The following is a 25,356-nucleotide window of genomic DNA, read 5'->3' as shown; positions in this document are numbered from 1 at the left end:
TTGATCTTTTTCCAAGTTTAATGTTTACATTCAAAGCCTTTAAATCTTTGAAACAGCTTGTCCAGTTATATTTTCTATTCAGATTGCAGTATCTCAAAAATCTGGAAATTTTGATGGTTGTTATACATTTTTATGAACAAATGAATATTTTAATATCTTCTCAGAGCGTTTGTTTGAAGCGCTTTTATTTTTGTCCTAAGAGGAAGTTGCTTCCCTGTAGCAACAGATATTAACTGAATTTTAAAAATAATTTTCATGGAAGAGAACAAAGTAAGCATTATTTTGGGGTTACTGAAGTCAGGGACCATTTTATTATTTTTAAAGTAATAATAGTATACTTTTATTATATCAAATAAAAATGTTATTAATATGATTAAGATTTCAGGCATCTCTTGTAGACCTCTTCCAGCTCTGCTACACTAAACAAAAAGATAGAAAAATTATTTATGATCTTAATCCTATAAAACTTTTCCTTCTTATATTTATTTTGTGTATTTGAATATGACAAACCCTGAAGTTTTATTCTCTTTCATTTCTAAAGGTACACAGAGCTTTCCATAGCCTTTTTTTCTCATTCCTAACCTGGATTTTTTGGTTTTCTTTTTTTTTTTTTTCTTTTTATTTATTTTGAGACAGAGTCTCACTTTGTTGCCCAAGCTAGACTGCCATGAAGTTGCCCACTTCAGCCTGGCTCACAGTAACCTCAGACTTCGGGGCCCAAGTGATCCATCCTCTTGCCTCAGCCTCCCAGAAGCTGGGACTACAGGTGTGCACTACCACGCCTGGCTAATTTTCCTAAGTAGAGACAGGGTCTTACTGTTGCTCAGGCTGGCATCGAACTCCTGAGCTCAGGGAATCCTCTTGCCTCAGCATCCCAGAGTGTTAGTTATAGGTGTGAGCCACTGCGCCCAGCCCCTAACCTGGGTTTTGCATGCAATTCTGTACTGTGCTATATTCAGGTACATGGGATACTCAGGATTAGTCCCTCCCTACCCAAAGTACTTATGGGCTGCCATAACAAGGTACCACAGGCTGGGCAGCTCAAACTACAGACATTTTACTTTCTCACAGTCCTGGAGACTGGATGTCCAAGATCAAGGTGGCAGAAAGGTTTGTTTGTGGTGAGGCCTCTCTTACCTTCCTGGTGTGTCCTCCTTCACCTGAGACATCTCTCTGGTCCTTCTTCTTCTTCCTATAAAGACATCAGTCCTTGCAGATGAGGGCTGCACCCTGTGACCCCATTTACCTTACTTACCTTCTTCAAAACTCTGCCGGCAATTACAGTCACTTTGGGGCTTAGGGTGCAACATATGAACTTTGGTGGAACATAGTTCTGTCCATAACATACAGATAAGGGAGTGTCAGAAAACTGTGAAGTGTTTTGGTCTTTTGGGCTTTAATCTGGGAACTTTGTCCTGGTAGTACAACAACCTTTTCTTTTTTCTGAGAGAAAAATTAATCATATTTTACAATTCATGGCATTTAAATGTTCAGAGTATAAATTTGGGTAGGTTAATGTTCCTACAGCTAATCAACCTTGATTTTTTTCCAAGCCACAGGAGGCTAAATCTTTTCAGTTAAAAAGCTGCCTTAGTGCGTGCATGTGTGTGTGTGAGAGAGAGAGAGAGAGAGAGAGAGAGAGAGGTGGGAGGGAATCATTAGCTGTAACCCACTGTGAAAACTGGTCTTGTGGAGTAATGGACTGAGTTCACTCCTGTGAGGGCTTTCAGTTTAAATGAGATTTGAATTTCTTTTTTAGAAAAATTGCTTCTAGGCAGTTCTGGAAAGTTGGAAAACCTACTTTCTTTGTGTTGTCCTCTAGTTATTTTGATAGGGCCGTGGAAGAATGGAGACAGTTCCATTGTGACCTTAATGACCTCATACAGTGGATAACAGAAGCTGAAGAGGTCCTGGCGGATACCTGTGCTCCAGGTGGCCGTCTGGACTTGGAGAAAGCCAGGCTCCACCAGCAGGTGAGTGCCCCCTCCTGTCTGAGGAGGGCATCTTCTAGAAAGGTTGCATGCATGGTTAGCATCTGGCTGTTAAGACAAGGCTCAGAAGAGGGAACCAAATATATTAATGTTCTAGGAGTCTATAAACAATCCGTGATTTTTGTTCCAGTTCTATTTCCTGTTTCAAAGGTTTAAGAGAAATTGGTCATGTAGAATTTTCAACCAGGGTTTTAAAGAAATTGAAATCGAAAATACTCTTTTGTGGCAAACTTGTAAAACAGTTTTGTCCTTAAATTTTTGTATTCAGAGTAACATTTGTAATATTTTGTACCCTAGACCATAGCAAGTACAGAAAAATAGGTGCGCACCTCACCTTTGCTTTCTGTGCTTTAACACTTAGGCATCTTGTTTTTCTCGGTATTGTTGATAATTATCATAAAAGCAGATTATTCTTGAGCTATAGCAGGACAGCTGCTCATGTAAGTCTAATTCAGGCTTGGGAAAATATAACACCATTGCCAACTCAATTCTGCTGATAATGATAGGTCTTTAAAAATAATAGTAAAAAGCTCCCAAAATTTCAGTTTTGTCATTGTTAAGAATAATTTTTATTAAATTTTTAAAGTGTGTTTTATGTAGAAGTTTCATGAGAAGTTAAAAATAATGCTTCTATTTTTCTTATAGGCATGCATGCCAATGCATTTTTGTTATTTTTAGAATTATAGCTAAATGCTTCAATTTTACTTCAAAATATACCTTTAATCTAATACTTAAAAACTTGTAGAGCAGTGAAGCAATGTCTCAGTCAAATGTACTTTGAAGTTAACGTATATATGATAGGACATAAAATATATATGAGGTATATTTATATATATTTTTTAAAGAAATTCTTTTAAGCACTTATTTGGAAGAAGATGAGCAATTTGCTTTAATCAAATATGATTGAGGCTTATGCTTTAGTGTAAACAGCTGTTATTTATTTTATGTTATTCAGCTCTTCCATTTCACTGTATTTTGCCTGATAACGTTCATGAGATGGGTTAGATTATCCAAATAGATTTTGTTTAGTGTGTTCATTGAAGTGTAATTAAATTATTTTAAAATACCTTTTTCATGAACATAAAACATCTTTGAAGGAATTTGTGTCTCTATTGCTTAAATTGATGTCACGCTACTTAGGTGAAGTCATTGCATTGTTAACAGTTGTAGTGGAATTAATCTTGGGTTGGGCTTGATTGTAGGAACTCGAAGAGGGCATCAGTAGCCACCAGCCCAGTTTTGCAGCACTAAATCGAACTGGGGATAGGATTGTCCAGAAACTCTCTCCAACAGACGGTGGCTTCCTGAAAGACAAGCTGGCGGGGTTAAACCAACGCTGGAGCGCCATCACTGCAGAAGTGATAGATAGGCGACCAAGGTAACTTTGTTGTGATTGTGGCACAGGAGTAAGCGTATTTCATAGGTAGAATTTTTGTAAATACACTTTGATGAGTTTAAAATTCTTCTATTATCTGATACCACAATAGGGATTTTTACTCATATTGAAAACCTGCCCTGCCCATGGTTACCCTGACTGTACTTTTAGGCTCTCCAGAAACTCACACTTTTCTACTCATCTACCTGTATGCATAAAAATCTTTAAATCTTTTATTTTGGACTGTTTATTAGGATATGATGATTATGGTGGGAAATAAAAGTAGTGAAAAACACACACCAAACTTCTGGTTTGAAGATCTGAGTTCAAGGGAGGCCTTCTCCTGGCTTATTTCCTAATTGAACCTGTATTAGTAATTTCTCTCACTATGTTATTCTTAGTGTCTTATAGCCATATATGTGAGTGCTGTGCAAATAAAAATATTCTTCATCTACATAATGTAATAAATATATTATTGTTAATTTATGTCACATCATAAGGCCTAGATTTTATTAAAGCATCTTCTGGTGCAAATATGTCAGATTACCAGTGAATATAATACTCAACATTATACATATTTTAGAGATATAAAATTGTTTGATGTTATTTTCTGAGACAGTCAAGATTTAATGATCAATTTTCCTGTTGCTTAACTTATTCTATCTCATAAATGATCTTTTTGCTTATTTGTTGAGTATTAGTAGTTTTGGGTTAAAAAGTCCAAGTTTGGGGTGGATAGCCACATACACCAGAGCTGGCAGGTTCGAATCCGGCCCAGGCCTGCCAAACAACAACTACTATAACCTCCCAACCCCCCTAACCCCCCAAAATAGCTGGGCGTCGTGGCGGGCACCTATAGTCCCAGCTACTCGGGAGGCTGAGGCAAGAGAATTTCTTAAGCCCAGGAGTTTGAGGTAGCTGTGAGCTGTGACGCCACAGCACTCTACTCAGGGCTATAGCTTGAGGCTGTGTCTCAAAAAAAAAAAAATAAAAAGTCCAGTTTTTTATGGCTAATTTGAACACTGTAGGTAATGTTTCAGTGATAAACTATTATTTTGTTAAAGACTGTTGGGTCCTTTATCAAATCCAGTATTATAATATGACCTAAAGTATTCAGGTATGATATGGCCCGTGGTGGCTTTTTCTTTAAAAATTTATTATTGTTTCATGTGTTTTGGTAAGAAACAACAAATAATTTGTATATTTTGGTTGAGAGATTACCATGTGGCAGAGAGTATTTGATACTTTACACATATATCTGTATTTAATCTTCACTTCTACCCTCTCAGGCTGTGCCCTGACCCCTGGGCCCTGGACTGATGCTGGTCTGTGGCCTGTTAAGAGCTGGCACAGCATCACTGCCTGAGCTCTGCCTCCTGTCCCATCCCTCCCTGCCACCCTCATCCCCTGGTCTGTGGGAAAATGGTCTTCCATGAGATCAGTCCCTGGTGCCAAAAAGGTTGGGACTGTTGCTCTTAGAGGACTGTTAGACTTTAAAAACTGAGGGGCAAAGAGGAGAGGTTAAGTAACTCGTCCAAGATCTCATAGAAAATAAGTGATGGTGCTTATGGTACTATCCTGTGCTTTCCAATACCATGCTGTACAAACCTGGGGAGAATAACAGAGCTCCCAGGCCAACGTTTTCTCGTCTTTAAATGAGAGCTGTATCACCCATCAACTCAAAGGATTGTCATGAAGATTAAATGACAGTGTTTGTAAAATGTTCTGACTGTTGCCTGTAGTCCTAGCTACTTGGGAGGCTGAGGCAAGAGAATCGCCTAAGCCCAGGAGTTGGAGATTGCTGTGAGTTGTGTGACTTCACCAGCACTCTACCGAGGATGATAAAGTGAGACTCTGTCTCTACAAAAAAAAAAAAAAAAAAAAGCCCTGACTGTTCATAATAAACTCTTAGAATGTCTATGTTTAATGAGAGTGTTTGCAAAATGTGCCCTGACTGTTCATAATAAACTCTAGATTATCTATGTTTCCTGAGAGTAAGTTAACCCAGAACTTATCCCAAAAGCATGTTATTGCTACATTGTGCCAATGATTGAGTCATTGATTTCATCAATATTTATTGAGTCTTATGTTTAGCACTGGGGGCGTGTAACTAAGGAACTTGGAGACTAAGAAGAGAATGACTGAAGAGAACATTGTTAAGGAGATATTGTCACAGAGGCAGGTGGGATGGGCTGTGCAATTTAGGTATTAGAGAAGAGGGATACTGAAGCTGTTTTTTGAAGGATTTATAGCAACTTCCCATAATATCTTCTAGGGACGGACTTCTAGGGAAAAGTTGTAGGATCAGCCAAGGGAGGCATGAATACCATGGCCATGGGAGAGAGAGCTCCAAAAAATCAGATGGAGAGGAGGATTTAGGGTGCCAGGAGTAGGATTGGACTCTGAGGTCCCATAGGATTTTATGTGTCATGCGAATCAGTTTGCTTGGAGACTTCTACTTAAAATGATGTATCTGTCAAGCCTTTTTAAGGAAAAACATGTACCTCCTGGCAGGGTATTAACCTTAAATGCAGAAAGTTTCCTACAGATTTTCAAATGGATCCCTGTGGGTATACCAATTATAGCTTCTATAACTAACAAGGTGAAGGTAATACATATTAAATATTTAACTCATTTTTTGGAAGGGAAAAGAATAATAAATCTTTTGCCTAACATCTTATATTTTGACTACAGCAATTATTTGTTTTCATAAATTCATGTTAAACTTCACTTAAGGTTTGGAATCTGTATCAAATTGGGACCACCGTGGAAGAGCTTCTGTGTGCACCGTTAGCAGACATTGGGAATGACCATGTACTTCAATTTGTTTTTGTATTGAGTGCCTGGAGTTAAATATTTGTGCCCTTGTTCAGCACCTTATGGTGTTATTCCTTAATGAGCAATTGTTATCTCCTGTTTGAATGTGAATTTATAATTTGTTTTTACTCTGCAAGATAATATTTTAAATGCAGATTTTATTTAGCTAGTTTGCAGATGAGAATGTTGGACGACTCAAATATGTCTTATTGAAATCACTTGGTAATGTTACTTTCCTTCATAGTTCTATTTTCAAAGTACTAAATCAGTCATGAGTATGAAACTTTAGAAATTTAAATTTCAACTTGTTTGGGGAGGGAAACAAAAGGCCTATAGAAGTATTTTGGGTGTTCCCAAAGATATTATTTAAGTTAAATACTTTCCAATACAGAGGGTAGATTACCTGTTCTATTATTGATAGTCTTAACAATTAGTACTATTGTGTGATTTATTTATTTTTAAATCTTGAAGTAGTATTGTTTCCTGTGGATACTTAAAAATTATGATTTTTGTAGTGATTTTCATTCATTTTTAAACACAATAATACTCACAAGTATTATAGACTTTTATTATATATTTAAGTATTATTTGATATTTTATTACATATATTACACTAATATAAGTATTGTTTAATATTTTATTACATATATTATACCATCATTTTAGACCTTTTGTGATTAACAGTAAAAGTTATAGCTAGCTATAAAAACATAAATTCTTATTAGGGATAACACAGTATAATTTATTTAAAAATTGTACTCTATTTTCAAGCTAGTAGTTAATTAGAGAAACTATAAAAATAATGATACCACTAAGCTTTTAATAGCGTTCAAACCCCTTGAAAAATACATATAATCTAATTGTCATAGGAGTTCTAATCATATTCCTCTCTTTTGACAGATGGTTTATATTCTTATAAATGCTATTCTTACTTTTGAAAGATCTAATTAAGGCAGTTCCTTTTTATATTCATTTAGCGGTTTTATTTGCATCATTTAAAACTATTGCTTTGTGTTTTTCTCCATCTCTTTTTACAACTTGTGCTATATTCAAATATAATACTTATTATAATGAACTAACCAAATTTGCATTTTTTCTTGTCTTTTCTAATACCTATAAAATTTTCCAAGGCAAGTGCCTTGCCTGGTTCTGATTCTTTCTGTCCTATGAATAATGCAGAGTAATAGTTGCCACCTAATGTGAATAAAATGTCATATAATGATGACTTTTTATCTCCATGGAGTACTCAAAGAGAATTATGTTTTTTTCCTTATTACTTTAGATAAAGACGTTCTTACATGTTTTAAAAAATATACCTTATGGTTCACAGTGGTATCTAACTTTAAAAAGCCTTTTGTATTAAATGGCTATATAATTTTTCATGACGAGAGATGATAATATTCTTTTGGTCCACTGTTTTTCAATTATGGAAAAATTCTTCTTCCATTATTATTAAACAGTTTTTAGTACTGCAGAATCTATAGTGTACTACTAAGATTCATTTAAAAATACTCAAAAGCATTAGGAATTCTTTATTTTGAGAAATATTTAGTTGGGCTATCCAAAGCGAATATATAATGTGATTAATTAGACAATTTTTCTTAATATTTTTGAAAATATTTTTTTCAATAATATTTTCTTTCAGGTTGAAGGGCGAGAGTAAGCAGGTGATGGAATACAGAAACAGGCTAGATGAGGTCATCTGCTGGTTAACAAAGGCTGAGAATACTTTGGAGAAGAACTCAGTGGCTGAGCTGGAAGAAAACGTTCAAGAATTAACAGTAAGTGGTTTATTTGCCTCTGTATTTTCCAGCACCTTTTGATGCTTGAACATTACACTTAAGAATAAGATAATTCCATGACTGAAGAAGAGGGAAAGAAGCTTTGTCCTTTCCGGTACATGTGGTGGACTTGTAAGAGAAAAAATAATTTTTTTTTTTCTGAAAGAGCAACTACAATTTTTTGAAAGAGCAGTTGTTCATAGGTGTATATATGTACAGTCTATAAAAATGCATAAAGGTGTAGGGATATGAAATACAGGAGAACCTCTGAACGTTGACCCCCTACGAGATTGTATCAAACTGGTCAACATACGGAGATGGTCAACATAAGGAACTAGGCCTTCTGTACTGATAAGTAAATGTGGTGCACATCTTGTTTATGAAATTAGGTCAACTCGAGCTTATCAATGTAGGGAGCTGGTCAACTATGGAGATTCTACTTATATCCAAATCTTTACAGAGTTTTATGCACATAAGCTCTTTTATTTGTAGTGTTAAAATTGAAATACTTGTTGCAGAAGAGTAAGCATAATGTGCTCTCATTTTTATTAAAGATAAAGGATATACATGCATACATAAAAATGTGCATGAGAGGATATTTACTAATTAGTTAAGAGGTTTTTGTCTATAATGGAGTATGGTTAAGACATTTTGGGGGAACAAAACTTTTAATAATGATAAAAGATCTTATGTGGCAAACATTAAGTTTTCCTTTTAAAGTTCATAGTTTTCTTGGAATGTCCCTTTTGTAAACATCTTGAAAATTACAAACGGTACGACAGGATTTTAGGATAGGGTAGCAAGGTGGAGATAAAATCAGATTAATTAGCAATGTAAATATAATATAGTAATACAGTGTAATATAACGTATTTCTATCAAAAGACAGGGTGCCAGAGAGTGCGTTTGTGCATGTGTACACACCAGTGCTGAAGATGTGTGCTCAATCCTCTGTCAGTCACCATTTGTCAACACACATTCAATTTTTCATTTAAGAAATTAAAAATCCATATTTATAAGAAGATTTTCCAAAGAGATTTCTAATGTAATTCTTGAACTTTCTCCGATTTGACAACTTCCTCATGACACCTGCCTTCTGACTCCTTCAGGACTTAACCCAAGAGATGGAAGCCCAAGGTGAAAAACTCAAATGGCTGAACAGAGCTGAGCTGGATATGCTTGCAGACAAAAGTCTGAGTCTACACGAAAGAGATAAAATTTCAGAAAGCTTAAGAGCTGTAAATACCGCCTGGAGTAAGGTGTGTGTTCAGAGTTACTGTGACACAATTCTTATATGTATTGGTTTGCTTGTCAAAGAAGTGAGGCCTTGTAATGATTATGCCTTTAAGTATATCCAAATATGGGCACGTTTCACTCATGCTGACTGATATTTATAGTTATGTTTTCCATTTGTCTTAGAAGCATATATTCTTGAATATTTTTTATTTTACATAGTGTTTTTTTTTTTTTTTGATCAAGGTATTTATACATTATATACTACACTAAATAATGATACATGCTAGATTTAGGCAATAAAATGCTGAATGCTTATACTCTGAAAATGAAGACCTTGAAGTAGCTTCCCAATCACACGTGTGTTTATTTTTAGTGATTTTATTCATTCAATATGTATTTTTCAATAGTAGTTTCCATTAGCATATAATGGCCTGTGACTACCGATATGACTAAGATACCTTCCCCCCATACCATTACTTTTTTGCAGTTGAAGCAGTTACTCCATTTCTTTTTGGTTGGGCTGGTACCTACCACACCAGAGTGTGGGGTCTGTGTAGAACACTGAATGGATATGACTCTACCCTTGGTTAGGATGGGCTCCATATCAGTCATTTTCTCTCTGGTTAATCCTCTTAAAATGGCAGCCATTACTCTATCACCAAAGATGTGGTGATCCTATCTTTGATCCCATCTTTGCTGCCTGGACAATTCACTGTCACTTACCTGTCTGTAGCTCTGGCCTGGACCTCTCACCGTCCCCTAGACTTCCATATACAACTGCCTGCTCAACATCATTGTTATTGCTTAGGTCAGAAACCTTGGAGTGAGTCTTACAGTAAATAAATTATATCTCAAAAAAAAAAAAAAAAACCTAGAAAATACCCTACTCCAAAAAGTATACTCTGGAGTCACCATCACCAACTTCTCCTTCAAAGTACACATCTGCTTCATGGGTGTGTTAAAGGATGGCCAGATAGCTACATACAATAAGGCAAATGTAGCAGAAGTTTAACAATTGTAGATGTCAGGTGGCATAAGGCTGTTTCCTACACAATTCTTTCCAACTTCCCCTAGGCCAAAAAACTATTATAAATTTGACTTTCTCATAACCCACTGCTACTAGCTTATGTAAGCCACTGTTGTCTCTTGCCTTGCTTACTGCAGGGGCCTCCTTGCTGGTTTCCCTACTTCCTCCCTTGCCCTTTGTCAGTCTCTTGTAGACAAAGCAGTTTATTAAAACAGAATTGAGAACACCACTAGTGGTTTTCTGTCTTGCTCAGAGTCAATGCCACAGTGCTTACTGTGACTTGTAATGGCCCTCGGGGTGTGGCCTCCTGCTATCTCTCTGACTTTATCGTCTTGCTGTCTCTCCCTTACACTCCTTTGTGGACATATGAGCCCCATGTCACTTGCTGGCCTCAATTTATCCATATTCACTCAAAACACACATATTTATTTAGACAACACTAAAGCGTCTATCATTGCAGATTTCACTTACATTTTAGTAGAATTCACTGTGGTGGATTACAAATGTTAAGACCAAGCAATGCTTATTTGTGCAGAGAATCTCAACAAATGCACTTTGGGAAGTACTAATCTGTATATTTCATTTGTGCAAGCATTCATTTTTATTGGAATCCCACTTTATGCCAGGTATCATTTTAAGAACAGGAAATACAGCAGAGAATGATACTGGTTCTAAGCCAAAGATCTTATTATGAGTCTTACAAGTAGAGAAGCAATTAAACCATGCAGGTTGCCATGGGGCATAAAGATGGCACATTTGTCTGCCCTTGAGGGTAGCCATGGAAAGTTTCACGGAAGAGATCACATCCAGGATAATTTGTAAAGGATTTTTTTTTTCTTTTTGAAATTATCTTCTGTTTTTATTTATAAATATGAGTTGTCTGTTTCTTGAGACTTTGGAAAAAAAAAAGTATTGGTCAGGTGAAGAATAGGGAAAAGGACTTTATAGGCCATAGCTGCAGCAAGCAGAAGGGTCTGGAGGAGACAGGGTATGACCCCAGTGCACTGGTTCCGGGAAGTAACTCAGCATAGTTGAGTAAGGTTGAGAGATGTTCTGAGAGACAAGAGTCTCCAGGCCTCACCTTGCATCGCAAGGAATTTGAGCTCCGTCTTGAGAATAATTCACCCCTTTGAAGGTAGTAGACAGCTATTGATGGGCTTTGAGCAGAGGAAACTTGTGTTTCTGAAAGATTACTATAGCTGTGCTATAGAGGTGGATGGAGTGATCCCAAGAATGGCTATAGAAAGATTAATTTGAATTTTTTTTAAAAGGTTTAGGTTTTCTTTATTATTATTTTTTTTTTTTGCAGTTTTTTTGGCCAGGGCTGGGTTTGAACCTACCACTTATGAGGCCGGCGCCTTACTCCTTTGAGCCACAGGAGCCACCCTAATTTGAATCTTTAGAAAGGTTTGCAAGGTGAATGTCAGGGAAGACAGATGATGAGTTTAGATTTGGACATGTCTGAATATCCAGTTGGTAGAAAGAATTGGACTGAAGATATATTTTGGGGGGTCTTCAGCTTCTCAAAACTCCATTTGGTACATGAACCCAAACCAGGACTCATGGGCGGACTCAAGTCCAGGGTGAAGGGTAAGAAATCCACAACACCTACTGTGTATGATGTTGGGGCACAGGCAGAGAAAAATAAGCCAGTGAAGGAACCTCAAGAAAGCCAGAGAGGTAAGAGGAAGATCAGGATTGCAGAGTATTAATATAATTCAAAGGAGGGAGAATGGATAGCATTTAATGGTAGCTAAGTTCTGGCTGATGTTCTTGTTAGTAACGTGAGTGGAGCAGGGAGCTCCAGCAAGATGGTAGTGGATAGTGAAAGTGGAGACAGAGTCTCAGGTATGAAGGCCAGTAACAGCTAGCATGTTACCATTCAGAATAACACCTGCTCTTTCAAAAATATGATCATCTTCATATAATATTCTTCCCTTTCTCTTTGGCCCAATGCAATAGATTTGCAGGGAAGTGCCTAGCATACCAAAGGAACGTATCCAGGAGTCCCATCCTGTTCCGCAGACAAGGATTGCTGGTAAGAAACAGTCTATTCCTTAATGCAGTTAGTTTTTTCCCCCCTAATTTATGATGTGAGCATTATATATGCATTATAAAAACTTAAAAAATCATACAGCTTTATTTATTGTTCTACTTTTAATTAATTACTTGAAAATAATGCTTTGTCTAAACCCAAGATGTATTTGGCTATGGACTGTGCACAGGCCTTTGTTCTCACATGAGATAAGACTGGCCTTGCCCCTGGAGGAGAGCAGTGCCAGGGCAGCTTCAGGCCCTGCTGCAGGGAAGGGGAGGGACAAGGCAGGACAATGTGGACTGATTTCTAGGTCCTGCAGCTTCTCAGGAAATCAGCTCTGACCCATTGCACTGACCCTTGGTTGCCATGTCGAATTAGCCCTGACCACGACTGGACACACAAGATTTAGATGCCCTTGGACGCAGATGGGGGATGGGGAGTCAGAAGAGCTCAGCATCCCCGGGAAGCTTTTTACTAACAGATGCTGCCCACTTGAGTGCGGAGGAAGAATCGTGCTTTCTCACGTTTGTTTCCTTCTCTCTTTGTCCAGGTTAGTCATAGGTGACTATGTCACTCCTGCCTTGCCGGCCTCTGAACCGTCTTGCCCTGCTCTGTGGTTAACCTTGACCACCCACTTCCTCGCCCGCAGGTTCTTCTTCCTGCTCCTCCCTCCTCTTCCTCTGCCTGCTTCTCCTCTTTGGTCCTTTGATTTCTCTTCCTCCTCTTCTCCTCCTCCTCCTCCTCCTTTTCTTTAGGAGTTGGAAAAAGTGATGAGAGACAAGTTTTTTTTTTCATTTTCTGAGATTTGCAAGCTTATGGAGGGCCAACTTTGTGTAACTTGTACAAGAATACTTAGGGCCCAACTGGGAGCCTTGACTAATGTCCAAAACAGGTGAATTGATATGTGAGTAGCTTGCTCAGCCCCATAATCATGGGACAGGATCTGCTGCACTTTATTGTATCGTTATGGGTTATCTTACTTTTAAACATCATTGTGGCAAAGGAGCAAGGAAAATTTGAATACCTGTTTAGAAGTATGAAAAGCTGACAGCAGAAAAATACCTTCCAATAGATGGACAGTACACGCTTGGAAAGATACTCATCGTGGGGCAGGGCTGAGACCTGAAGCTGATCTTGCCGTGTCCTTCTCTTCCTACACAGTGGTTTAATTCAGTTCCTCCTTCTTCCTAAAATTATATTTAAAAAATAAAATCCATTTTAAAGTGAACAATTTAATCGAATTTAATACATTCACAATGTTTTGCAACCATTACTTCTATCTAGTTCCAAAATATTTCCATCTCTCTAAAGTAAAACCTCTTACTCATTAAGCAGTTGCTCCCCATTCCCTCCTCCTCCCAGCCCCTGGCAACCACCAATCTGCATTTTGTCTCTATGGATTTATCTATTCTGGATATTTCATATAAATGGAATCCTACAATGCGTTCTCCATTTAGCATAACGTTTCTGAGGTTCATCTGTGCCAGCTTCTTGCTGATTAAACTCATTGCAGAATTATGACTAGGCACTCCGTTCTAAGAGATGATCTTGCAGGACTTTCTTCTGAATACTTCTTGCCACCTGTTTCTCAACTAATAACCTCATCTCACTTTTAAAAAATAGAAAAACTTTTGTCAGACAAGATCTTCATTTTCCCACCAGAGAATCCATCAAGCTCCCCGTGTTTGCAGACCAGATACTCTGCATACTTCCTTTCTGTACACAAGAAGAACGATCTCTTTTCCTTTCTAAGATCTCCAACTTCTTGGCTAGGCGTGCTGGCTCATGTCTGTAATCTTAGCACTGTAGGAGGTCAAGGCCCGTGGATCTGAGCTCAGGAGTTTGAGACCAGCGTGAGCAAAAGTGAGATTTTGTCTCTACCAGAAACAGAAAAAAAAAGTAAACTAACTGGGCATGATGGGGAGCCCCTGTGGTCCCAGCTACTCAGAAGGCTGAGGCAGGAAGATCACTTGAGGCCAGGAATTTGAGGTTGCAGTGAGCTGTGATGCCATGGCACTCTACTCAGGGTGATAGAGTGAGACTCTGTCTCAAAAACAAAAACAAAAATAAGATCAACCTCTCCACTTGTGCTTTGGATCCTATCTTCTCTTGACTTTTTACTTATTCTCTTTCTCTGCTTCTCTACTGGGTTATTCCCATTGCTGTACATTTTGCTGCATGTATTTCTAGTTTGTTCATTTAAACACCGATGAATAGTATTCTATCACATGGATAAACGCTACAATCCTCAGCATTCTCCTCTCTAACTGCGCTTACTAGTCCTCTAACCATAGAAAAGTTTTTAACTAGATGATTTAACTAGTCTTCAGGCCAATAAACTTGGAGTCACCCTCTGTTCTTCTCGGGATTTCAGAGCCAGTCCATCAGCAATTTGTGTTGGTCCCATGCCCCATCCCACCCACTTCTCAGGTCTCATCTTTCGTCTAGATTATTAGAATATCTAATGCAAAGACTCCCACGATCTGGAAGACCATGTGTGATCTGCCTTCTTCCTGTCTGTCCAATCACATTTCTTACCACTTGTCCCTTGGTTTATTCTACTTCAAATACACTGGTCTTCCTGTGTTTCAGATGTCCCCAAGATACACGTATTCAGCATATATCTTGTCCCTTTCTTCTTGCATTGGTTTTACTTCATAACATATACCTATCTCCCCACCAGAATGCAGGCTCCAGGGGAGCAGGCACTTGCTCTCATCCTCTCCCACACCCCAGGGTCTAGAAGAGTGCATAGCACCTAGCAGGTTGTTAAAGGGTATTTAAAGAACCAAAACAATGGAATTTTTTAAACTACAAAGGAAGCTAAGTGAAGATGGGGTAGCATGATGTGTGAGGTCTTCATAGGGTGATATCTAGGGGTGGGGCACTGGGTGGTGGGATATGAGGGGATTCTGCGTCACTACCCCCTGCCAGAATGCTGCGTGCGCACTCCCGCCGGCTCTGTGTGGGGGTTCTCCTTGTTCTCTACATTGTTGCTAGCACCCTACATTTTCTTCTCAGGCCCCCTTTACACTTTAAAAAAACTGAGGACCCCATGGGTGGCGCCTATGGCTCAGTGGGTAGGGCACCAGCCCCATATACTGAGGGTGGTGGGTTTAAACCTGGCTCCAGCCAAACTGCAACATAAAAAAATAGCCAGGCGTTGTGGCAGGCGCCTGTGTTCCCACCTACTCAGGAGGCTGAGGCAAGGGAATCACCTAAGCCCAGGAGTTGGAGGTTGCTGTGACACCACGATACTCTACCGAGGACAATAAAATGAGACTCTGTCTCTACAAAAAACCAAAACAAAACTGAGGACCCCAAAGAACTTTTGTTTATGTGAATTATATCTATTTATACTTACTGAACTGGAAAGAAATTTCACAACAATTTGTTTAAACATAACAATAATAAATCCATCATGTTAACCAAAACAATTTATTTTTAAACATATGAACGAAATCTTTATTTTCCAAAACAAACAAAAACTTAGAAAAGTGTCATTGCTTTACGTTTTTCAAGATCTCTTAAGTGTCTGAGTTTCCAGAACAGGCCTGGATTCTCATACCTGCCTGGTCAGTTGGTTTCCTGTGATACGATGTATCTTTTATTATGTAGCCTTGGATAAACCATCACCTGTCTCTCACACATGGGGGAGAATGAACCTGAAAAGACAAATAACTTCTTATGATAACAGTTTAGGCCTCTAGACCCGTGGAAGGGTCTCTGTCACTGTGCTGCCTCATGGCCTGGGGATATAGAGTATTTTATTTTGATTTGTATTTTCTCAATTATTGATGAGGTTGAACCTTTTTTTTCCCTATTTTTATTTTTATTACCTTATTTCTTCTGTGGATTGTCTGCGGACTTTTTTTGAGCTTTAAAAAAAGTATTTTTGTTGCGAATTCTTTGTCTGGACTGTGCCTTGCAAGTACTGCCTCTTAATGGTGCAAAGGCTTTTAAAATCTCATGGGGTTCTCTTCAGGGTTCTTAAGCACGAATGATTTATTAATATCTTCTTTTTTGTGTTTTGTTTAGAGTTCATTCAGTGCTTTGGTGTCATAAAGATATTCTGTATTTCTAGTAACAGTTTTGGTTTTCCTATTTCGTTCCTTATAAACCACCAAGAATTAATTTACCTATGGTACATGTGAGGTTAAAATCTGTCCCATTATTTCCCTGTTCCAGCCATGGGTCACCTGTTTGCCAGCATCATTTATTGAACAGTAAATGCTTCCTCATTGATCTGTAATTCAGTCTCTGCCAAGGTCAGGTTTCTCTGCCACCTGCACTCCGTGACACTTTCAGTCTCTGTGAATGTCTCAGTCTGTAATGCCCTGAGTTAATTATTATTAGCTAAATAATGTAACTAGATATCTGGGAGGGCATATCCCTCTACCAAAAATAATATTTTGATAATATGCTCCTGTTGGAAATCTCAATTTCCAGCTTTATAAGGAAAGCAACTTGACAATGAGTATTAAATGTATATTTTCTGACTCAATAATTGTGCTCTGGGGAATCTTGATAAGAGATGTGCAAAATACTCTGCATGAAAAGAAATTTCTTACAAGTTCTTTTTAAAAATAAAATTTTAGGAGCAATTTAGATATCTTGCTGATGGTAAAGGGTTATATAAAAGTTACTGACTATATGTATAAGTTATTACATAAGTGTTCACAGTGAGGTATGTTAAAATTGAAACATGCTTGTAAAGTTAAATGAAAAAGAATAAACTTTAAGAATAAGTTGGCTTTATAATCAAGGTAAAAGCATCTTGACAAAATGATTCTCCTAATTTTCTCATGGTTGCTGTGTTTTTTACTTTTGTTTTTCTGGGCACTGGTGCTGATTATATTTAATCTATTGCTGCCCTGGGATGTTGTGAAACTCCATTTAGTTGTTTTTATAGCCACCAAAGATGTGGAGACGGTATAGGCCATTCCATTGCCCTTTCAGTATGAACAAATGAAATGTTTAGAGTGTTGTTTTTTTGTTTTTGTTTTTGTTTTTTTGGCTTAAACGGAATCTCACTGCAGTACAGACACCACCTGTCCCCATTCCACCACCACAATCAGAATGTCCTGTTGTTTATTTCTGCTTTCCCACACTTTGTGATTTCAGCTCATCCTGCCGTCCAAAAGGTGGTGCTAGTTTCCTCTGCGTCGGAGACTCCTGTTCTGTCTCATCGGACTGCAGACATTTTAATTCCTGCTGATCTTGATAAAACTATAACAGAACTAGCCGACTGGCTGGTATTGATCGACCAAATGCTGAAGTCCAACATTGTCACTGTCGGGGATGCGGAAGAGATCAATAAGACCGTTTCCCGAATGAAAGTAGGTACACAGTGAAAGGCTGGCGTGGAGACGCTGCAGCCGGAGGTGGGCCAGACCGGTCTCAGTCCTCGGTGTTTACCCCAACCTGGGAGAGAACGAGGTTGGAGAGATTCTTTGTCTGTCAGCCATCCCAGGCTAACTCCAAAGAGGAAAGCTTTCCTCCCATTTATACTCTTAGCAGATTGGGTTTACTGACATTAGCTAAAGACTCAGTGCATTTTTAAGATCTCAAACTGATGTCACACAGCTAGCCACATTAATATAAATGTAAGTTAGTGCTACATTTAACGTCTATCATGTGATAAAGGATGTTTTCCGAAAGCACCTTTACAACTTTTATTTCAGAACGAGAGATTGTTTACCTTCTGGCTTTAGAAGTGAGAACCCCCTGATTGACGTATTACTGAATGTAATATATATGCAGATTACTACACATACACCAGCTAATAAGAATTTCTAAAGTTCTTTTTTCCTATGTAGTGATGCTACGCTCTGGACTGTATACTAAAAAGAATATACCAGGTAGACATTGGGCATGTACAGTGTAATAATCACAACAGCCATTGTTACCTTTTACTAAGTGGTTATTGTATGCTGCACATTTTTGGAAGTATTTGACATGCATTATCTCATATACTTCTTTAACCACCTTGTGAGGAAGGTACTGCTTTTTCCCCACATGACCAATGAGCCCACACTGGGGCAGAGGCCCTGAGTGCATATAACTAGGCAGGGTGCCATGGCAAGGCAGAGTCTCCTGAACACCACAGGGCAGGTACAAGCAGACTGGGTGGGGGAGCGGGGATGAGCACGGTATTGCTTCTCCAGTGAGGAGTGCAGACGGTGATAACGTTTCTGGTATAGAGAACGGGGTGAATGAAGAAATGAAGGCCGGCATGAGGACGCCAGAGCCAATGTGTGTACAATAAAGAAAGAGAACGGGAAGCGAGATGGAAAGGCAGCCCACGCTCCCTTGTGGGGGCGCCTGTAGGCACGCAAAGCCCACTGGACTTTCAGTCTGTAAGCAGTTGGCAAACACATTTCTTTCCATTTCTTTTTCTTTTTAAAATTGTGGCTGGGAGCTCATGATAACAATGCTCTGCTTTAGTAAGTAGACGACTAGGATGGACTGGAGGCAAGAGATGCTTCCATCAGAGAAAAGGGCCCTTTCTGAGGGGCTAAGATGATGCTTTTGCAATTGGTGAAAATAAGGAGCAGAAGAAATGGGGTGTAAATGGAGGGTTGAGTGATCTAGTTTTGGATGCATTGTGTGGAGGAGTCCTCATGCCCTTTAGAAGGAGGCGATCAGCCTTCATTGAAATGTGCTCTGGGATTCAGCATGGGAAGTTGTGAGCAATTCATCTAGAAATACCGTTTGACACGGTGGGAGTAACAAATCTACACAGTTTGTGAATTCATCAAAAGGAAGGGCTGGGAGGGAACCCACGGCCACTGTTTGTACTTATTGTAAATTGTGTTTTCTATTCTTGATGATTATCAGTTCTATATTTAAAACATGCTGTTCTCCTGATACGGTTACTGTTTCTCCCATATGGATCAGTGCTGAGAGACGCAAACTACCCAGAGCAGCAGTTTTTCATGTCTAAGATGATTTAAGTTGCAGTTATTCCCCAAAACCCCTTTCTCATGCATCCCCCTCATCCCTGTCGATGACGTTAGTCTGTGTTCTATCTGATGCTGAATGCATATGCCAGGCTACAGCCACAGACATGGTTTCCACAGCAGTTTTTAGTCTTCTATGGGCATTTCTTACTCAGACATGATATAATGGAGTGTCAGTATTTTATTATTTCTTTTTGCTAAAACTAAAATACCTTGCCTGGTAACCCAGGTGTTAAGTGGAAGGACTGAGGTTTGAACCCAGGACATCTGATTCCAAATCGGGCACTCTTTCCACCGTATTGCTCATGACTCCCAACCCCACACAGGAGGAAGCAGCAATAGTAACAACAATTTCGATGTCATGTTTTGCTTCGTTTTCTTATTGTATAGCTTATTAACTTGTCTTAATAATCACTTCTAATTATCAGATTACAAAGGCTGATTTAGAACAGCGCCATCCTCAGCTAGATTATGTTTTCACGATGGCACAGAATTTGAAAAATAAAGCATCCAGTTCAGATGTGAGAACAGCAATCACAGAAAAATGTAAGTTTTTAAAAAGAAATAATGTATCATTCTCTTTTCTTGTAAATGGTGCTCCCCATTTTAAACTAGGAAATAATATTATTTAGTATTTGATACTCTTTATTTATGAAGATATCAAGCTTTCCCTTTTTTTGTGGATATTGTCACTATTCCCTTACGAATTCCTTTTAAGTAATGACTGTTAATTTTAGTAATTATTTAACATTTAATTTTCTTCTTTTAAGTTGGGAATTCTTTTAAAAGAATCAAAAAAATAAATCAGAGCAACCCATAAGAATGCAAGTGCATTCTGCTGTACAGTTCATTCATGACACCCAGGTCTTCCATGTTTTTACAGGCACCTCACAATTTATTTTGTAAAGTCTTTTTTTTTTTTTTTAGAGACAGAGTCTCACTTCAGGGCCCTCAGTAGGGTGCCATGGCATCACACAGCTCACAGCAACCCCCAACTCCTGGGCTTAGGTGATTCTCTTGCCTCAGCCTCCCCAGTAGCTGGGACTACCGGCGCTCGCCACAACGCCCGGCTGTTTTCGGTTGCAGTTTGGCTGGGGCTGGGTTTGAACCCATCACCCTCGGTATATGGGGCCTGCACCGTACCCACTAAGCCACAGGGGCCGCCCCACAATTTATTTTGTGCAGGTACCATGTGCCTATGTGACTAGCACAAATTTGGAAATACTTTAATCAAAAACAAAATAAAATAAAACAAACAAACAAAAAAAAACCATACAAAACAATAGCAAACAAAAATCCCTGTTTAGAGTTTGCATTCTTGCTCAAAAATACCTGTTAGATCTGTGTGGCATACAAAACAAAGTCCATATGCTCAAGAGTGACACCTAGCTACTGCCCCACTCTGCTATCATTGTCCCATCTCTCACTTTAGCCCCCACCCAGCCTCATCTGTAACTATCCTGGACTATATATAGGCACATTCTCTGAAACATCCTGACATCCCCAGTCTCCTTACCTTTATTCCTGTTATTTCATTTTCCCCTTGGCCTTTTCTCCCCGTGTGAAAATTCTGCTTAGCAGATAAAATGTCACCCCCTGTGAAGTCTTCCCCACCCTCTTCTCCTGCCTGGGGAACCGTATTTTCTATGTTTAGTTTCCGTGGTGGCCTTTCCCCTAGAACTTCATTTTAGATGTCTTAGCTACTTTCATTCTCTCTCTCCTCTATAGATTGTGAATATATACCTTTCTGGCCCTTGGACCCTTCACAGTGCAAATCAGCTACTTAATAAGTATTTGGTGGCAAAATATAAATGGGAAATGGTAAAGTCTAATATTTCTCAAAGGAAGAAAGTCAGCCATTCCCATTGTAGAGCGTGGGTTTCAATTTAAAAATAAATGTGACAGCAACAAGATTGCAAGAGTTTTCGTGTCTGAGAGCGTTGTTTTATTTTTTACTGCATAGACCATTTTCCTTCTTTTGATTAATTGATCGATTAATTGCATCTATTATGGCTCTCCCCCCTCACTTGCAGGGGAGCACCTCCCCTTTAATGATACCAAATGATTGATAGGGCCAGCTCCTGTTTGCTTTTTCTACCATCTGATTTTTTTTTCTTTCTTTTTTTTTTGAGACAGAGCCTCAAGCTGTCCCCCTGGGTAGAGAGCCGTGGCATCACAGCTCACAGCAACCTCCAACTCCTGGGCTCAAGCGAATCTCTTGCCTCCGCTTCCCAAGTAGCTGGGACCATAGGCACCCACCACAATGCCTGGCTATTTTTTGGTTGTAGCCGTCATTGTTGTTTGGCGGCCCCGAGCTGGATTCGAACCACCACCTTAGGTGTATGTGGCTGGCGCCTTAGCTGCTTGAGCCACAGGCGCTGAGCCCTGATGTTTTTTCTTCATCTCTCTCCTCTCTCTGAGTCTAAGACTTCTAAGATTTTTATTTTTAATTTTTTTTGTTAAATTACAAGACTTTCCTTCCTCTGAATATCTTTTCTTTCTCATTTAATGTCCTCTCTTTGTTTTCTCCTTGTTTTTTTTTTTTTCTTTGTGTGTAGTAGCTGCCCAGTCTTCATTACTCCTGATCACGTGAAAACCTCTTCTCAGCTGGAGCATACTGCCAATAGTAACATGGTTTTTTTTTTTTTAGCACTTGCAATGAATAGGCTATCTTGCTTTTTTTTTTTAATCATAAAAACTTCCCTTGATGTCTTTAGATTTATTTGTTCAATGTTAAAGGATCCTATTAGTGATAGAATGGGTCATAAGTATTTTATGTAACTTTTTAACTGACAAGTAGAACATGGTGATAGATTTGTCCTTTCTTTACGTTAAAAACTCAAGCAATTTATTTAAACTGTTAAAGAAGGCAACATTTAACAGATCATCTCATTGAACAAATTTTTTAGAATTATGGCACTTAAGTGTAACTTACAGCCTTCTGAACAATCTTAGCTTGATAGCTTTTATGGTTTGCTGTAACCCTCTATTATCCCAAGAATTTTATCAAAATGTTCAATTATGACTCAGCTGGAGTGTTAGCTTGTAAATTTCTTCTTGAGCCTTTCAGCCTTGCAGTCTGCCTGGCATCCAAAGCATCATCCAGCACTTTGATTGTGTGTGACCTTTGATGGTGACTATTTATAATTAGTGGGTTAGTACAGTATTCACAGTTATTGTTTACTAGTACTTCGGTTCAAAATCACGAACCGTCCCTCAAGTCTTTCGTCAAAAGTTGAAGTTTCCTTAGATCGAAATCCTTAACATTTGGACTTTGTTTTGTATGCCACGCAGATTTAACAGGTATTTTTGAGCAAGAATGCAAACTCTAAACAGGGATTTTTGTTTGCTGTTGTTTTTATATGTTAAAAATAAAGGGTAAGAGAGGAGAGGAAATACAGAGACAGAGACAGAAATTAAGAATGAGAGAAAGAGAAGGAGAAAGAAACGACAATTAAACAGAGGAAAGAAAAGAGCCAGTGAGGAATTGTTATGATGAAGAGCTGCTGTTATGAGCTGCTACCCATAACTTGAATCTACTTTACTTTGAGTGTTTTTCTTGAACTTGAACATGTAAAAAGCACTTGCTTTTAGAGAAGTTCTATGCTGCAGTAAAACAAATGTGAAGTTCATTTTCTTTTAAAATCAGGACCACCTTCAAGAATCTCCTTTGAGGGTAACGAACGGCCCTGTCTCCCACTTTCCATTCTGTCCCAGCATGCTACGATCTATCTTCCTCAAACCAGGTTCTCTATGTACCAAATTAATAGAAAATTATTTTCTTTATAGTTTTTGTTGCTTTATCAGTTTATAATAGTGGATGTTTTTATTGCAAGATGTTTTAGGGCATTTAAAATACAGTTTAGCTCAAGACTCTTTTCTCAAGAACAGTTTCATGATGTCTCAGTTGTGTAGTGGGGCAGATGTTTATTACAATCGCTATAAAATGTTTTGTCCACTTGCTTCCTTCCTCTTTGCTGTTTATAGATGCATGATAGATTTCGTGTCAGGTGTTTTCCCGAGAGTTGCTTATTGGGATTTATTTTCTGTCGTGTTTCCCCCAGTGGAGAAGGTCAAGAACCAATGGGACAGCACCCAGCACGGGGTGGAGCTCAGGCAGCAGCAGCTGGAGGACATGATTGTCGACAGTCTCCAGTGGGACGACCACAGGGAAGAGACCGAGGAGCTCATGAGAAAGTATGAGGCCCGGCTCTACATTCTGCAGCAAGCCCGAAGGGACCCGCTCACCAAACAAATTTCTGATAACCAAGTAAGACTCCGTAGATAGTTTTTGGCAGTGCCATTTTATTAGCTGTGTCTTTTCCCCTGTTGTTAATTGTATTGTCAGGACCCTGTTAGTAAGTTTTCCCCAGCTCTTAGACTATATATTGGAATTTATATGAAGGATTTGATCAGAATGATTTTTTTTAACTTTCTGGAGGAGTGTGGGTGTCTCCTAGATTTATAGATGAATGATCTTTGCAGATGGAGCACACCTGTGAACATTCTCAGAATTCCGGGGGCCATCTTTTGCCCCTTCTACACTTACCCTGAAGGCTATTTTTGTTTATAAAATTTTCTGAAATTTTCATTTGAGGGCTGTTGTGCTGAGCAAATCAAGTAATAAGTAAGTTTAGTTTCTCTTACTATGTTTATAAACAAACTGTTGTATGAATATCATAATAACAGGTATCATTTTGGGGTCAGTGTGGTCCTAGAGTCAGTACTATTGAACACCTATAGTATTTATGAAGTGCTGTTTGAGATCCTCTCTACAGTCATAAAAATATCCTTGAATTGGAGGTTGTGGTTGTGAAGTTCTATTTTGGTGTAACACTTATGTGCTCTTCAGTTAAGAGCAAAGTGTATGTTTGTGAAGAATGTAATAGAGAACATGTAGGAGACAAAATCTAAGACATAAAATTATGTTCGTATTCTCCACAAGTATAGACTGTCTATGGTTATCATTTAGAAGCAATGAGCCATTCGTACCAGTTTCTGGATTATTCTCTAGGTGTATGACACCTGCTGGTCTTTATCACTGAATGACTTAAAGGTAGTAACACAGCCCCTGGATATGCAACCAGGGGAATGCAATTAAGAGCAGTACCACTCTGTAATCATCATAATCAGAATATACCTTTCTAATCAACAGTGTAGTTCTTCTGAAAACTTAAAGTGATTTTTTTTTCTATTGCTACAAAAAACATTATAGAAACATTCAGTTGTCCTTTAGATCTGCAATCCCCACCCCCTGGGCTGTAGGCAAGCCTGGTGTGCAGTCTGTTGGGAAGCAGGCCACACAGCAGGAGGTGAGCAGTGGGTGAGGGCAGCTTCGTCTGTGTTTACAGCCGCTCCCCATTGCACACGTCACTGCCTGAGCTCTACCTCCTGTCAGATGAGTGATGGCATTGGATTCTCATAGGAGCCTGCACCCTCCTGTCAACTGCTGTGTGAGGATCCAGGTTACATGCTCCCTGTGAGAATCTAATGCCTGGTGATCTAAGGTGGAAATACAATGTACTTAAACCATCCTGAAACCATCCCTTCCATCCCTCCAGTTTACAGAAAAGTTGTCTTTCATGACCTGAGTCCCTGGGGCCAAAAAAGTTGGGGACTACTGCTTCAGATTTCATGGGGAATATCTGGGTCTAGAGACTCTCAGAGATTGAAAAAGTGTGTCAAATAACTGGTGCCTAGAGACAAACTCAGCATCAGTTTGACTATTCAGGCAAACTCAGAGTAACGTGGTGTGGCCACTTGATCATTCAGGTAGCTCATTCTGTAAACATCCACAGTGATCCCAGGGCAGAGGCAGAGGCTTCCATATGGTCAGCTCATGGCGTTTCTCCAAGCACATACCAAATGATTCTCTTTGTGTTCATCCCTGTCTGATGTGTGTTCCCATAAGGATCACAAGTAGAGAAGATGGAATGAAAAAGACAAATGGTTTGAGGAAGTAAAATATCTCAAAGAGATATAGCATCATCTGTGTACCTCATTACTTTCTTTGAAATTTTCATTCTTGGCTCAAGCAGCTAAGGCGCCAGCCACATACACCTAAGGTGGCGGGTTCGAATCCCCAGCCCGGACCCGCCAAACAACAATGACGGCTGCAACCAAAAAATAGC

General features: G+C 38.9%; 1 protein-coding gene across 1 annotated transcript in view; it reads left to right on the top strand.

Moving 5' to 3' along the window:
- Positions 1-25,356, top strand: part of UTRN (utrophin) — a 513,062-nt gene that overhangs the window by 228,201 nt on the left and 259,505 nt on the right. Inside the window, exons 42-49 of the mRNA XM_023513504.1 lie at positions 1,823-1,973; positions 3,194-3,369; positions 7,829-7,964; positions 9,072-9,221; positions 12,188-12,263; positions 17,388-17,602; positions 19,654-19,771; positions 23,290-23,505. Of these exons, the coding sequence (XP_023369272.1) occupies positions 1,823-1,973; positions 3,194-3,369; positions 7,829-7,964; positions 9,072-9,221; positions 12,188-12,263; positions 17,388-17,602; positions 19,654-19,771; positions 23,290-23,505 (1,238 nt within the window). The remainder of the gene's footprint in view (positions 1-1,822; positions 1,974-3,193; positions 3,370-7,828; positions 7,965-9,071; positions 9,222-12,187; positions 12,264-17,387; positions 17,603-19,653; positions 19,772-23,289; positions 23,506-25,356) is intronic.

Source organism: Otolemur garnettii, unplaced genomic scaffold (genome assembly GCF_000181295.1).
Source record: "Otolemur garnettii isolate 467f Iridium unplaced genomic scaffold, OtoGar3 scaffold00042, whole genome shotgun sequence".
Lineage (NCBI taxonomy): Eukaryota > Metazoa > Chordata > Mammalia > Primates > Galagidae > Otolemur > Otolemur garnettii.
This window is presented reverse-complemented; position numbering and strand designations above follow the sequence as displayed.